Here is a 13,955-nt window from a genome sequence, read left to right as displayed (position 1 = left end):
ATATCCAAAAGTTGTTTTAAAATTAAGTTTATTATATATATATATGTATATATATATATCCAAAAGTTGTTTTTAAATTAAGTTTATCATATATATGTATATATATATCCAAAAGTTGTTTTTAAATTAAGTTTATTTTATATATATATATATATATATATATATATATATATATATATATACCCAAGAATTATTTTTAAATTAAGTTTATTATATATATATACACCCAAGAATTGTTTTAAAATTAAGTTTATTATATATATATATACACCCAAGAATTGTTTTAAAATTAAGTTTATTATTTATATATATCCAAGAATTGTTTTTAAAATAAATATATATATATATGCAATTTTTAAAGAGAAAAGCAAATTTGCCTACGAATGAGATGGATGTGCTTGTTTAATTTTACTTAAAGAATAAAATTTGGCAAAATATTTGATACTTTTTCTGTTGTCAAATTTTTCGTGACCCCTGTACGGAGTCACATGATCATTTACCTCGCTCCGGGTCGTGTCTGACCCTTTGTAACTCCATTTGGGGTTTTCTTGGCAAGGACACTGGAGTAGATTGCAATTTTCAGACGAGGAAACTGAGGCAAACAGGGTAAAGTCACTTGCTCAGACTCACATGGAGTGGATTTGAACTCAGGAAGAGGAGTTGTCCCCCACTGCACCATCTAGCTGCTCCACGTAGCTGATCTTTTTTGTTCCATCCATTTTCCTTTCTCCTCGGTCATGCTATTTGAATCTCGCGCGCTTCCGATTGATTGGCTGTCTGTGGAAGCGGGAAAGCCGGGATGGGGGTGGGGTGAGGTAGACGCCGCCCGCCCTCTACTTTGCTACTTACAGTCATCTTCCCCGGGTTAGAGGAGTTTTGAAATTCAACCAATCGATAAGCACGCTCATACGCTCAAGAGGAGGAGCCTGGTGGCCAATTTCGACCAATTGGAGGGGGCCTTCCGATTTTCCAGCCAATAAGTAACTAAAGGACGCTGTGACCGGCTGCCTTAAAGGTGGCAGCTTTGCACGCGGACCGGCATTTAGACTGCAGCGAGAGTTTGGTGAGTGTGTCTGCGCACGCGCATCCGTTACTCGCGGTAGTTCTCTCAGAACCAGTCTCGCGCTTTATACGTTAGCATGTCGGGTCGCGGCAAGACCGGCGGGAAGGCCCGTGCCAAGGCCAAGTCTCGCTCTTCGCGGGCTGGGCTGCAGTTCCCTGTGGGCCGTGTGCACCGACTGCTGAGAAAAGGCCACTACGCGGAACGAGTCGGGGCTGGCGCGCCGGTGTACTTGGCCGCTGTGCTGGAGTACTTGACGGCTGAGATCCTGGAGCTGGCGGGGAACGCGGCCCGGGACAACAAGAAGACCCGCATCATCCCCCGCCACCTGCAGTTGGCCATCCGTAACGACGAGGAGCTCAACAAACTCCTGGGCGGCGTGACCATCGCCCAGGGCGGCGTCCTGCCCAACATCCAGGCGGTGCTGCTGCCCAAGAAAAGCGGCGCCATCACCGGCCCCAAGGCCCCGGGCAGCGGCGGAAGCAAGAAGAGCACGCAGGCCTCGCAGGAATACTGAGAGCAGTCGCGGCCGCCCGACCTCCGCACCAGGCTCCCCCACCCCCCACCACAAAGGCCCTTTTCAGGGCCGCCTCCCCCCCTCACTGAGAGAGCTGAGCCACTCCCCCTCCCTAGTCCGGCGTCCCTGGGCGCGTCCGGACCAGGCCCTTCATTCTGACCCTTTCTCGGCAGCTACTGTGTCGGAGCCGCGGCGCCCCGAGGTCACGCGTGGGGACCTCTGACCACCCCACGCCCCGGCCTGGACCTCTAGCTTCTGAACTGATAATTTTCTCAGCCTAGACACATTGCCTTTATCCTGGTGGAACTGAGAGACTATGAAAGACAACTTGGAAGTCTGATTAACTTAATTTTATTATTAAATTTTTTTTTTAAGCGAAGTTTCTTGTCTTTTTTCAGCATGACTATAGTTGGTGATTTAAGGTGACCCAAGCTGCCGGAGGCTTCCCTGGGCCGGCAGATGTTGGGTATGGTTCACTTGGCCACTGTTCCTCGGGGGAATTTGGGTCTGGGCTGTAAAAAGGACTTATACGGAAGTCAATCACCGGTTATTTATGGGTCAGTTACTGGAAATGGATGGATGATTATTCCAGTGCCCGGAGCACCAGTGGGATGATTATCCAACCCCCACCTTTTGTCTATGGGCCAAATAAAAATTGCACAAGGGTCACTTGATGTATTTTATTGACAGATTTGGTTACATTCAATGTCTGACTGCACAGAAAACAGACAATCGTCCAGCCCCGTGGATAAAGGAAGCCAGAACAAGGCACTAGGACACTTAAGCAGCAACAGGTCCCCTATCCCAAACCTGAGTCCCTGGATGATGCAGTTTTTGTGTCTGGGGTAGTTCCTGTTCAGTTAGTTGATGGGGAAAGGGTTCAGGACACCCCAGAACAAATCTGATTCTGTTCCTAGGCAGAAAATGCCCTCAAAAGCTAGATTAGCGTGCATCATTGAGCTGCCTTGCCACATCCAGGATTCTCTTTGCTCCCTTGTTGAGCAGCAGATTAGCAAGACTGATACCCAGGTTTTCAGCTGCCATCTGGGCTCCCTGAGAAATATGTCGGGCAGTGATGCCCACCCGCTGCACGTCATCCTCTGGGCCATCTTCAAGCTATAGAGAAGAGTTAGAGAAAAAGGTATGACATAACCCCCATCTGCCCCTCCCCCAGAGGTATGGTGTGATGTAACCCCGTCTGCCCCCTCCTAGTGGTCTTGGTACCTGGCCTAAGATATTGATGGTAGTCTGCATGGTTTCCTTCAGACTGTCTGAGCCGTCCAGACTCCAAACTCCACCAGTGAGGTATAGCTAGAAAACAACAGCCTTACTAGAAGAAATTCCACAGGGGCAGAGAATGATCTCATTTAATCTTTCTATGCTCCAGCACCTAGTAACAGGAGGTGCTTAATATATGTTGAAGTTAAAGGCCAATCCATTCCTTACATAAAGGTTATTCAGGTGTTCTGCTCCTAAGCTATGAGCCCATGCCAGGGGTGCCACCTTTGTCCCCAAAGCAACATAAAGCACTTACCTGCCCATCCTTGAGGACTGTATGGACTGCCACAGGCACACTGCAGCCTCCTTCCTATAACAAGACCATGGCAGTAAGCCTCAAGGGCTTTGACAATATATATATCCCCCCCCCTGGGGTTAAGTGACTTGCCCAAGGTCACACAGCTACAAAGTGTTAAGTGTCTGAGACCACATTTGAACTCAGGTCCTCCTGAATTCAGGGCTGGTGCTCTATCCACTGAGGCACCTAGCTGCCCCCTGACAATATACTTTCCATCATAAGAGATAAGCTGGACAATTGAGGGTTAAGGGTAGGGAAGGATTCACACCGCTAGGTTTCCTATCATTCAACTAGTTATCTAATATTTACTATGTCCAAAGTATATTGAGGCACACCCTCCCCAAGTGAAAAATACTGGTCCTACCAGGTGCCTCAGGAAGGCCCTCTCAGCAATGCATCTGAGCAAGGTCTCAGGATCATGGAGCACTCGTACCAAATCTAACACTTCTTGGTCCTTGGCTCGGACTTCAACACCCAAGGCCCCCTGTGGAGAAATCCCACTTGTCATCAGATCTTTCCTTTTCACAGCAAAACAACCTGATTAAATATGGGGTTGCCAGATGATTTCCCAATTGCCTAGTGAATACAGGCTCTATTTCAAGGTGTGCTTCTACCTCTAGGGAAGAGGAGGCCAAAAGTTATAGGATTTATTCCTGGACTGGGGGCAGGAAGGAAGACAAAAAGTGAAGTGCCCACCTCCCCAGAGGTCAAAGACAGCTTTCATGAGTGAGCATACCTGGCCCACAGCATATAGACATTCTTCAGGGTACAGGAGCTAGAGGAGCAGAGCAAGCAGTTAGTTGTGGTAGACAGAAATTGAGATGGAAGGACCCTGCCAAAAATCATGACTTTAGCAAGGCTGGCAGCCTGGATTCCAGGTTCCTAATCCCAGACCTTTCCAATCTGAATCTAGTTTTCCCATTTAGGTAAAACTTGAGTGAGGGAGGGGTGAGATGATCTTAGGTAGGGCATAAAGAGGTTTTTGAGGGGAGGGGTAATTCAACAATTAACTTTTAAAAATTTAACAATAGCTTTTTATTTTTCAAAATACATGCAAATAACTTCACTTGTGGTTTCTTCATGGGGGGAGGAGTATCTGGAACTCAAAAGTTTAAAAAAATAAAATTTGTTTTAAATGTAACTGGGGAAAAATATTAAATAATTTAAAAAAAAATCAAAATTTATGCAAAGATAGTTTTAAATATTCACTCTTGCAAAATCTTGTGCTCCAAATTTTTCTCCCTCCCTTCCTCCTACATCCTTCCCCTAAACAGCAAGTAATCCAATATAGGTTAAACATGGCAGCAACTAACTGAACATATGTGTAAACCTTTCTGGTCACAATGAGTGATGAAAAATAATTCTTACCTGCCCTATGCGGTCCTGCCAATTCATACGCTGCAGTCCAGCTGCTGCTAGGATGATGGCACTAAATTCCTGCTGTTCATCCAGCTTCCGAAGCCTAGTATTGAGATTGCCTCTCTGCAGGAGTAGTGTTAAGGGCTATGATGAGGTTTCTCCAAGGCCTGTGGCCTCCCCAGCCCTTGGCATCCAAGGACTCCTCATCTGGCTGTCTGCACAGGCTGGTCAATGAAAACAGCCCTCCCTACCTGGCAGAACTAGTTACATGCCCCCTTAAACTGCCAAAAGGATACAATACTCTTGAATTCCAGGTGTGGATATTTCCGCTGCAACTGAGCTGCTCTACGAAGGGAGCTGGTTCCTACTACACTGTAAGGTCAGAGGGGGTTTAGGGTGGAAGTTAGCACAGAGTGCCCCATACCAAACTTTCCCCTCCTGTTCTTCAGCATCTGCCTCCCCACTTCAACCCCACTGCTCCTTTCCAGACTCTTACCTCTTCTCTGGCAGGGTAGCCAAGGTCTGTCCAGCATATTTTGGATGGAAGATAACAGCATCATAGGGGCTTTCCCGCCTATATGAGAGGGGACAGGTAAAGTATTTGATCAGTTCAGCACACTCTGACCTCAAGCCATCCCAATCTCTCTTCAAAGAACCAACTAAAACTTGATCACTGAACTCCTAAAGTATGTCTAGAACTCTCCCAGGTGAAGAGAGTAACACCGAAGGCAAAATAATAGTCAAATTAAAAAATGCTAAAATGAGGTGCACACCTCTCCCCAATCCCCTCAACTTCAGGGTTGCTCCTTACTTGCAGACAGCACCAATAGTGAAGGCTGGGGGCAGGACAGTGGGCAAATCCTTCAGGGAGTGCACAACCAGGTCCACTCTGGAAGAACCAGGGAGATGAGGATAAAAGTGAGAGGGAGTAACAGCTTCCCATTATTTCCCAATCCCTCTCAATGCTTTGGTATAATGAGGATCAGGAAGACTGATCCCAACTCCAATTTCTATAGCACTTTAAAGATTCCAAAAAAGTCTTCCCTGCCACCAGCCATCCCAAACCAACTTGTGAAGGAGATAAGTGTAAGCATCATGTCTATTTTAATGATAAGGGAATGAAGTGCTGGGGCTAGTATTCAAGCTCAGGTGTCCTAATTCAGACCTCTTTCCATTCCACAGTCCTGCCCTCCACCACATCTCAGGAACCAAGCAGGAAAGGGCCTCTGGTTACCTGGATGCCCAATCACCCTTTCTTTGTATCACCTGGCACAAACTATCACAGTGGCCACTTGTGTTCTAAACTAAGAGCCCACTTCAGTTCACTGCCCTTCAGGAAAGTGAGGACAGGGCCACTCCCTATCTTCTGGGTGCCAGACCCTTTGGCTTTGTAGCAGCTATGATCCCAGGAAGGTAGAAACCTTCCAATAAGGTTTTTGGATGCCTAGGTAGAAAGCTGCTATACCTCCCACAGGATTCTGAGTGCTGGAAAAGAGACTGGATCAGGGAGGACTCAAAGGAGGCCCTGGGTCCATGCAGGTGGACAGGGAGATAAGTGTATCAGGCCAACCACACTATCTAGCTCTCCCACCCCATTCCTGTAATCGGTAATATAAACTTACTCATTCTTTTCCAAAGCATATTCCAGCTCTTTAGTAAATAGACTTTTTTCTCCAATCTATTGAAAAGAGAGGGACACTGTAAAACCCATGGAGGCAGGAAAGTAAATCGGGGGCTAAGAGAAATCACGGAAGGGTGGGTTACCTTGGAGAGTGCAGTATCCAGGATCTTATCCCCAGTGGTGGACATGGCAACTAAAAATAGAGTGATCAGCCAGTCAACAAATAGCTGAGTACTTAATTAAGTATACTTTTCCAAAAAGTACTGTGCTCCTGTACTAGGCACCCAGCATGGGAGGAGAGAAAAAAAAAGTAGTATAGAGCCTTTGCCCTCAAAGAATTCACTCTCTATGTGAGGGGATAATACACATACACATAAAAAGTTAAAAGACCAAGCAGTATATAACAAAGACAGAAGGAGGTCCACGTGGCTGGACTGAGCAGGGAAGATTTCATGAAGTGGGTAGGAATAGCTTAAACCAGTTCTTCCATCATCTTCCCACTGGAGAGAAAACTTGAGAACTCACCGATTTCAAACTGCAGACCAGGGTAGAGGTTCAGCAGCATTTTCACCACACTGTCCGTCTGTGTCCTTGCCAGCTGCGAAGCAAAGTTCTGGTTCAGTCCTGCCCTGCCCTGCCCTCCCCACTGCCCAGAAGGCCAATCCAAGATACACATAACACAGACCAGATCAGAGAAATCCTGATGGGAACAGACTAGGAAGCACAGCAATACAGGGAATCTGATCCAAGGACAGTCAGGGTGAGGGAAGACTACTTCCAATAGTTTTAAACCCCTTTCCCAAAAAGTCCAACCTTCAATTGTTTCTTAGTAGAGCCAAACTAAGTTCTATATTCTGTAGCCACCCCACTCAGAGTGGTGAAGGAGCCAAGTCCCTTATATCCCCAAACACAGATTCCCGATACCACAATAGGAGCCTTATCCCACCTCGCTCTTGCGAGTCCCCACGCGGATCACTCTCATCTTTGGGCTGTTACTGTCCTGTAGAGAGAGAACCCAGAGTTATTTCCCTTTACGCTCTTTTCCCTGAAAACCCCAAATCCCAAGTCTAGAGAAGCCTCAAGAAGCTGCTGGAAGGCCACTCCAACCGTCTTGTCTGTGGATGAGAACAGCTTAGGTTTTCTCTGGTAGGGATGGGGTTTCTCTGATGTCATCCCTTCTACCATCTTCAATGTCTTGGACTAAATTTCAAGTGACCTTCCAACCTTACCTGGGAAGAATAAGGTTTTTCCAATGGCCAGAGACAAAAGATACAAGTCAGTAGAGGTTAAAGCTGCTATACCTCCCAACAGGATTCTGAGCCCTAGGAGACTGGGTAAGGGAGGACTTAAAGGAGGTCCTGGATCCACCCAGGTGGGCAGGAAGATAAGTGTCATCAGGCCAACCACAAGGAGGGTGGGGTCAGAACTGGAAGGGGGGAGGGAAAGGGAAACGAAGGGGGAGATGTTCTCTGGAGCAACAGGGGAGGTGGCCCCACCACTCACTGGGCAACTTTTGCTGAGTCACTGACAGTTGGAGAGAGATCAGTGACCCATACCAGAGTGGACAAAAAAAATCCCCTTACACATCTATGGGTGCTACGAAAAATGCTAAAGTCACCACTGTGCCAAGAACTACTAAAAACTTGGTCAGTGAAGGGAATAAGAAAGAGGAAGGAAGGAGGAGCCTAAGAGGAACCAAATTATTCTTTGTTGGTCTGTTGAGGTACAAATCTCCTCCTTTGGTTTCACTAGCAAAGAAATTGAGACTTGGAACCAGAAGGGACACATTCCTTCCTCTTGCTGAGGTTCTCTGAGAATATCTGCCCAAGGCCCAGGCAGAAGGATTTGTGTCCGCAAGGCCAGAATATAGGATCTTGTTTAACTCCAATTAACTCCAGTGCCTGCACCTGATAGTGGTTTTTCTTCACTAGACCTATTAGGATGGAGGGGGCACTTACTACTCTGAGTATATAGTGAAAGAATATGTCACTGTGCTGCTGTGCATCTCCCAAATAAGGACACTGAGCAAACCAAAGCCAAGAGCAAGACCCTTAAACCTGCCTAACTGGGATCTCTGCTGTGTTCCAGCTTGCTCACTGGACAGATGAGTGAGTCCGCAGCAATGAGTCAAAAGCATTCCAGAGCTCAGAGATTCCAAGTGGGAATACCTTGGTATGCCAGAGAATCTTTTAGTTCTACTGAATGGTGTGGACAGTGGAAATACTGGTCTTTCCCCTCTCCCCAATACCCCAGAGACACCTTGACCAATCATAGTTTTGGTGTAATCTCAGTGACCAGCAGCAGACCTTGAGCAGGACTTGAATCAGACCATATTAGGATCAGTGGGAGGAACTAGAGATGTTTATTAATTAAAAAAAAAAAAAAAAAAAAAAAAAAAACAAGCTGTCTTTAAACGCTAGGCAGGGCATCCTGTGGGAGAGGGAATTCTTTATTCTGCTTGGCTTCAGACCTCAGTGACAGGTTTCCAAACAGACTCCAACAGTTATTTGTCAGGGAGGTAGTAAAGGTAGAGGTAAAGATTGTTGTACTACGTGACTTCGGAGATCGATTTCAATTCTGAGTCTACAACTGACCATGATTATAGGAAAATAGCTCTTTTGGGGGAAGGGGTGACTGGTCAAGTGTTGGCCCAAAGCAAATGGCTCCCTCAAACTCCAAGTATGGAGGGGACTAAGGAGTTTGCAGAAGGGCATCCATGGCTGCATGCTAAGCGTCTACGGCTAAAGGAAGGAGAACCACTGGAGGAGCAGTGGCTGGTGAAAGAGATGAGAAAAGCCATTCATGAAGAGGTAAAGTACTCCCCCCCCTCTGGGTATGGGGGAGGTGAGAACCCCAGAGTAAGAAGCTGGAAGGAACTTCAAAGACTTTCCAATCTAAGGGATGTTAAACTGGAAATGTGGCTATTTTGCAAAATTTTCTTTTTTTGATAACTTTTCCAATGTAATTGGATTCCTTCGTAATAACTGTTTTATGCAGTAAATTATTCAACAAGGTTTTGCAGAAGTGAATGTTGAAAACTATCTTTGCATGTATTTGGAAAAATAAAATCCGGTTTTAAAAAACTATTCCGAAAAAACCATAGAGCGACAAATGGATTTGTGACACCAAAAAAGGTAAGACCCCTGCGTGGCCCCGTCATCTCATTTTACAGAGGAGCCACCCAGAGACAGCTCGAAAGTCGCAAAGTCAAACGCCGGCTCCTTGTTTCGCACGCGGTGCTCCCGGACCTGACAGGCAGCCAGGCCCCCCAAAACGGCCGGGCTAGGAGCGACCCCGCGGCCCGCCACCCTCGCCGTAGCTCAGTCAGTTTCACTCCCGCCCCCGGAAGCAGGCCGCTGGCGGGCGGAGCGCGCCAGCTCCAGGAGCATTAGCTCGGAGGAGTGCCCAGTACCGCCAAGTGCCTCAGACACCAGCAACTACTGGGAGTTCGGAAAATTCGGCCTCCCCAGCAACAGGTCGGCGGAGGTCCTCCGCGGACCCGGAACTCTTCGGCTGGAACCACTTTTTTCAACTGTCCCTTTAAACCCCATTCAAAGCCCGGCGCCAGTGACAGGCACTCCAGCCAATAGGCTGCAGGGGATGGCGGCCATCAGCCAATCGTTTGTCCGTTACACGCAGAGACGCAAATAGGGTCGTCGGGACCCGACTCACCCCTGCGGCCGCATCTCCGCTCTCGGACATGACTCCGTCCGTAGAGTGAGGCTGTGGGGCGCGGGCGAGGCGACACCCCCAGCTTGCCGGGCACGCGAGACCTTCAGGCCTGCTGGGGAGCCGGGGACACGTGGAATCTGCGCCCTCCCGGCCGTCTCCAGTTCCTTGACCCAGGCAAAGGTTTTTGCGTCACTTCCTCTGCGTCTCTTAAAGGGGCAGATCCTGGCGCGGGAGCATGAGAGGGCGGAGCTGGCATACTCCCTCAGCTCCTGCCCCCAACTCAGATTCTTGAAATATAGGGTTCCTGCAAAAGGACAGGCTTCCCCACCTCCAAAGACTCCGAATGACGTACTGGGCTGCAGGACCCCTCTCTTAAAGAAACACTTGGCAGCTAAGAAACCGCGGCCCAGAGAAGCCTTTCTGGTGGTCACCGAAGGTATAACTAGCAAGCCTTGATTGCGGTGTGTACTCTATCCTGCACTAGCTTGTGAACTCCTCGAGGGCAGGGAGTGATGCTGTGATTAAGCTAAAGTGTCTGGCTCGTGGTAGGTGCTTTAAAAAATGCTTATGGATTGAATTACCTAAGAACACACATGAAAATGGACAAGAATACTGTGTTCCCTTCTTAACGTTACATTTTGGTAATGGCACTGATAATGCTGAAGGACCCTTGGTGGGAAGGGCTTCGGGAGAATGCCAGGAGTAGGGATTGTTTCCGATGTTTGCACTGGTGCCTCCATCACCTCGCGCGGTCCCTCATACACAGACACACGTGTTTGTTGACTCAAATTAAGGAACAGGGGAGGTACATTTTCAATAGGACTATCTTCATGTTCCTGAAACACTGTAATATGGCTAGACCAGGCGGCGAGGAAGCAGGAGGGGAGGGAGAAGGGGGCGCCAGGCAGGTGTTTCGACGTTGCTCGGGTAACAGCCCTTACCCGGAGCCCTGCTGCTCGGCCCCCTTCTTCCTCCCTGTTAGACGCGGTGTCCTGGAGACCGGCTTTGGGAAGCCGCCATGGACATCTTCGGGGACGTAAGGAAGATGAACAAACGCCAGCTGTATTACCAGGTTTTAAACTTTGCCATGATTGTATCATCTGCTCTTATGATTTGGAAAGGCTTGATAGTTGTCACTGGGAGCGAAAGCCCTATCGTTGTGGTTCTGAGTGGCAGTACGGAGCCAGCATTTCATAGAGACCTGTTTTTAACAAATTTCTGGGAAGATCCTATTAGAGCTGGTGAAATAGTTGTTTTTAAAGTTGAAGGAAGAGATATTCCTATGGTTCATAGAGTCATCAAAGTTCATGAAAAAGATAATGGAAATGTCAAGTTTCTCACTATAGGAGATAATAATGAAGTTGATGATAGAGGTCTGTACAAAGGTCAAAACTGGCTAGAAAAGAAGGATGTTGTAGGAAGAGCAAGAGGGTTTTTGCTGTATGTTGGGATGGTTACTATAATCATGAATGATTATCCAAAATCAGGTATGCTCTTTTGGCTGTAATGGGTGCATGTGTTGCTGAAATGTGAATCTTAAAATGAGAAGTCATTCCTGGGACTGGACAGAAATGAATTCTATTGAAAAAAGAAAAATTAATATATTTGAAATGTTTCACTTTCTATATAAAAGAAAACAGTGTGCAGATTTTTCTTTTGTCTTGTCCAAATAAATGGTTCATCAGTAAAAAAAAAAAAAAAAAAAAAAAAAAAAAAACCACTGTAATATGAAAAACATCTTGTTGGGGAGAATATTAAATAGGATGGAATGAGGGATAACACAAGGGGCTTTGCAAATCTTCAAGTGCTGTGCAAATGCTAGTTATTAATAATGGATAAGAACAACGAATGGGAATCATATATTTTGATAGAAGGGAAAAGTCCCCTAAGATTCGTACTGTCTGAGATGTTTGGAGAGACTTACATGAACTGACGCTGTGAAATGAGCAGAACCGGGAGATCATTATACACTTCAACAAAAACACTACATGATGATCAATTCTGTGAACGTGGCCCTTTTCAACAATGAGATGAACCAAATCAGTTCCAATAGAGCAGTAATGAACAGAAGCAGCTACACCCAGCAAAAGAACACTGGGAAATGAGTGTGGAGCACAACATAGCATTTACATGCTTTCTGTCGTTTGCTTGCATTTTTCTTTTTCTTCCCAGGTTATTTTTATCTTCTTTCTAAATCAGACTTTTCTTGTGCAGCAAGATAATTGTATAAATATGTATACATATATTGTATTTAACATATACTTTAACATATTTAACATGTATGGGATTACCTGCCACCTAGGGAAGGAAGGAGGGGAAAAGCTGGAACATAAGTTTTTACAAGGGTCAATATTGAAAAACTACCCAGGCATATGTTTTTTCAATAAAAAGCCATAATAAATTAATTTAATTTAATTTAAAAAAAGATTCATATGGGCAGCCTGCAAAGGTAGGTAGTGAGTTCTTCCTCTTTGTACTGAAGAATTAGTATTCAACCATTTATTAAGTGCTTATTATGTATCAGGCACCAAGGCTAGAGGGACAAAGAATGAAGCAAAAAAACTGAAGGTTAATTATTAGTTTCCACAGTTAGAAAAAAAGATGCTCAGACTCTGGTAACAGAGATGTCTTTAGTCCAAGAGTTTTTCTTTTATATTGTTTTAAGGGTATTTTACATTGTGTCAAGGGAGAGGAGGAAAAGGAAAGATAGGGCAAACTATTAATCACTTATCTCATGTCTGGTCCCATGCTAAGTGCTTCACACACATCTTATTTATTTACTCCTCACAACAACCCTAGGAAGAAGGTGCCATTATGCCCATTTTAGAGATGATGAAACAGGCATTTTGTTACTTGTCCAGTCACAGCTACCAAGTGTCCAAGGCTAGATTTTAACCTAAATGTTCTTTACTACAGGTCTAGCACTCTTATCTACTTTGACAATAGATAATAGGGCCAATGAAGGGGTGAAGTCTGCCTGAAATTCCAGTTTAAAGACTTTCAAACTAGTTATTCTCTCTCCCATACTATAATGCACCCCAAAATCAGGCCATAATGATAACCTAAATGCAACTCATTTGCAGCTCTGTTAATACTAATAAAATGGAATAAAAATAGCTTGATTTTCATGTGGGAGCACAAATTTAAACCGACCCTTTCAAAGGATTAAGACAGATTTTTTTAAAGAACTTTTTATTCTCTATGCTCTTCCTTTCCCTTTCAGTGTGTGGCCAACACAATATCTTCCAGTCCCCTTAACACTGCCTCAGCTTTTGAGGATTTCTATGGGAATGATGCCTAAAATATTTGCAGAGGGACAGAACAAAATTGTCTTGGGTGCTAGCTTCTGGAAACTCCTGAACTTCAAGCTACAGATGTCATTTCACATTATTTAAGAAGCCAAGAGCCCTATTAAGCACAGGAATGAAGGAGAGTAGCACCACACCCTTTAAGAGTATCTGGAGAAAGATGTGGCTGCAAGAGGAGGAACAAGGAGGGCACTGAGCAAGGGACATCAGGAAAGGCCAGAAAATCCTCAAATAAATCATCATCTCTCCAAAAGTATCCTGTCTTTTTATTTATAAACTGGATGCTTGCACTCAAGCAGAAACTGGTGCTCTAGGCAAAGAAAAAAGCAGCTCTGGTCCATATATGCAAGAGAGCTTGCTGGGGTGGCTTCCCTCACCCCCGATGGGAGTACCTTAAGGATCTCCTTTCTCTGACAGCAGCAGTCACCATTGAGAAGAGGCAGGCTGAGTAAGGGCAAAGAAGAGTGTGAAAGCAAATCTTTACACCTAAGTATTAGGAAATCAGAGATGCAGAATGGTGAGAGGGACAGTTGCTTTTCAAACTGTTCATTGGGACCTCCCATCAGGGAAGCATTTTTGTTCATAAAATTAGTTCCTGAAGCCACTTGTTATTTGTATCCTCTTCTTTCCATGCATGATTTGCCTTCCCAATATCATTCTTATATCCAAAGTGTCCTTAGGTACCCCGCTTAGAGTGCAGGAGCAAGTCTCGTTGCAGTCCAGCTTCCAGGCTGGTACCCATTCTGCCCACAGGGGGATCGGTCAGCAGGGTCAACTTGTTGAAAACACCACGTCCAAAGTAGTCAGCGATAACAGAGAAGCTATCATTGGAGTACTTAAGC

General features: G+C 45.7%; 3 protein-coding genes and 1 pseudogene across 8 annotated transcripts in view; 2 read left to right on the top strand and 2 right to left on the bottom strand.

Annotated features, from left to right (window-relative positions):
- The first annotated feature begins 1,024 nt into the window (after positions 1 to 1,024).
- H2AX (H2A.X variant histone) lies at positions 1,025 to 1,694 on the top strand. Its single transcript, XM_074302348.1, has one exon. The coding sequence runs from the start codon at positions 1,140 to 1,142 to the stop codon at positions 1,575 to 1,577; it is 438 nt and encodes a 145-aa protein (XP_074158449.1). The 5' UTR covers positions 1,025 to 1,139; the 3' UTR covers positions 1,578 to 1,694.
- Positions 1,695 to 2,243: 549 nt separating this feature from the next.
- HMBS (hydroxymethylbilane synthase) lies at positions 2,244 to 9,992 on the bottom strand. Of its 6 annotated transcripts, none has more exons than XM_074302339.1 (14): positions 9,806 to 9,992; positions 7,080 to 7,133; positions 6,659 to 6,731; positions 6,277 to 6,326; positions 6,135 to 6,190; positions 5,324 to 5,401; positions 5,009 to 5,086; positions 4,809 to 4,884; positions 4,522 to 4,635; positions 3,890 to 3,928; positions 3,518 to 3,637; positions 3,112 to 3,165; positions 2,802 to 2,888; positions 2,244 to 2,693 (listed from the first exon to the last, which is right to left on the bottom strand). In XM_074302339.1, the coding sequence occupies exons 1-14, from the start codon at positions 9,833 to 9,835 to the stop codon at positions 2,520 to 2,522; spliced, it is 1,083 nt and encodes a 360-aa protein (XP_074158440.1). In that variant the 5' UTR covers positions 9,836 to 9,992; the 3' UTR covers positions 2,244 to 2,519. The 6 variants fall into 6 exon arrangements, with proteins under 6 accessions (XP_074158440.1, XP_074158443.1, XP_074158445.1 ...); XM_074302342.1 differs by lacking the exon at positions 9,806 to 9,992 and adding an exon at positions 7,363 to 7,497; XM_074302344.1 differs by lacking the exon at positions 2,802 to 2,888 and having other exon boundaries at positions 9,806 to 9,990.
- A 731-nt stretch (positions 9,993 to 10,723) lies between these two features.
- On the top strand, positions 10,724 to 11,522 carry LOC141562332 (signal peptidase complex catalytic subunit SEC11C pseudogene; annotated as a pseudogene).
- Positions 11,523 to 13,361: 1,839 nt separating this feature from the next.
- Positions 13,362 to 13,955, bottom strand: part of VPS11 (VPS11 core subunit of CORVET and HOPS complexes) — a 51,303-nt gene continuing 50,709 nt past the window's right edge. Inside the window, exon 18 of the mRNA XM_074302329.1 lies at positions 13,362 to 13,954. Coding sequence (XP_074158430.1) covers positions 13,790 to 13,954 — 165 coding nt within the window. The 3' untranslated portion in view covers positions 13,362 to 13,789. The remainder of the gene's footprint in view (position 13,955) is intronic.

This window comes from Sminthopsis crassicaudata, chromosome 3 (genome assembly GCF_048593235.1).
Source record: "Sminthopsis crassicaudata isolate SCR6 chromosome 3, ASM4859323v1, whole genome shotgun sequence".
Taxonomy (NCBI): Eukaryota; Metazoa; Chordata; class Mammalia; order Dasyuromorphia; family Dasyuridae; genus Sminthopsis; species Sminthopsis crassicaudata.
This window is presented reverse-complemented; position numbering and strand designations above follow the sequence as displayed.

Bases quoted from the DNA above. Each gene is read 5' to 3' on its own strand.
- H2AX (XM_074302348.1), top strand. From the start codon at position 1,140: ATGTCGGGTCGCGGCAAGACCGGCGGGAAGGCCCGTGCCAAGGCCAAG.
- HMBS (XM_074302339.1), bottom strand. From the start codon at position 9,835: ATGTCCGAGAGCGGAGATGCGGCCGCAGGG. The intron at 4,636-4,808 runs GTATCCTTTTGG...CTACTCCTGCAG, and splicing joins ACCTGGAATTCAAGAGTATT to AGAGGCAATCTCAATACTAG. The intron at 3,638-3,889 runs GTATGCTCACTC...ATTTCTCCACAG, and splicing joins GTCTATATGCTGTGGGCCAG to GGGGCCTTGGGTGTTGAAGT.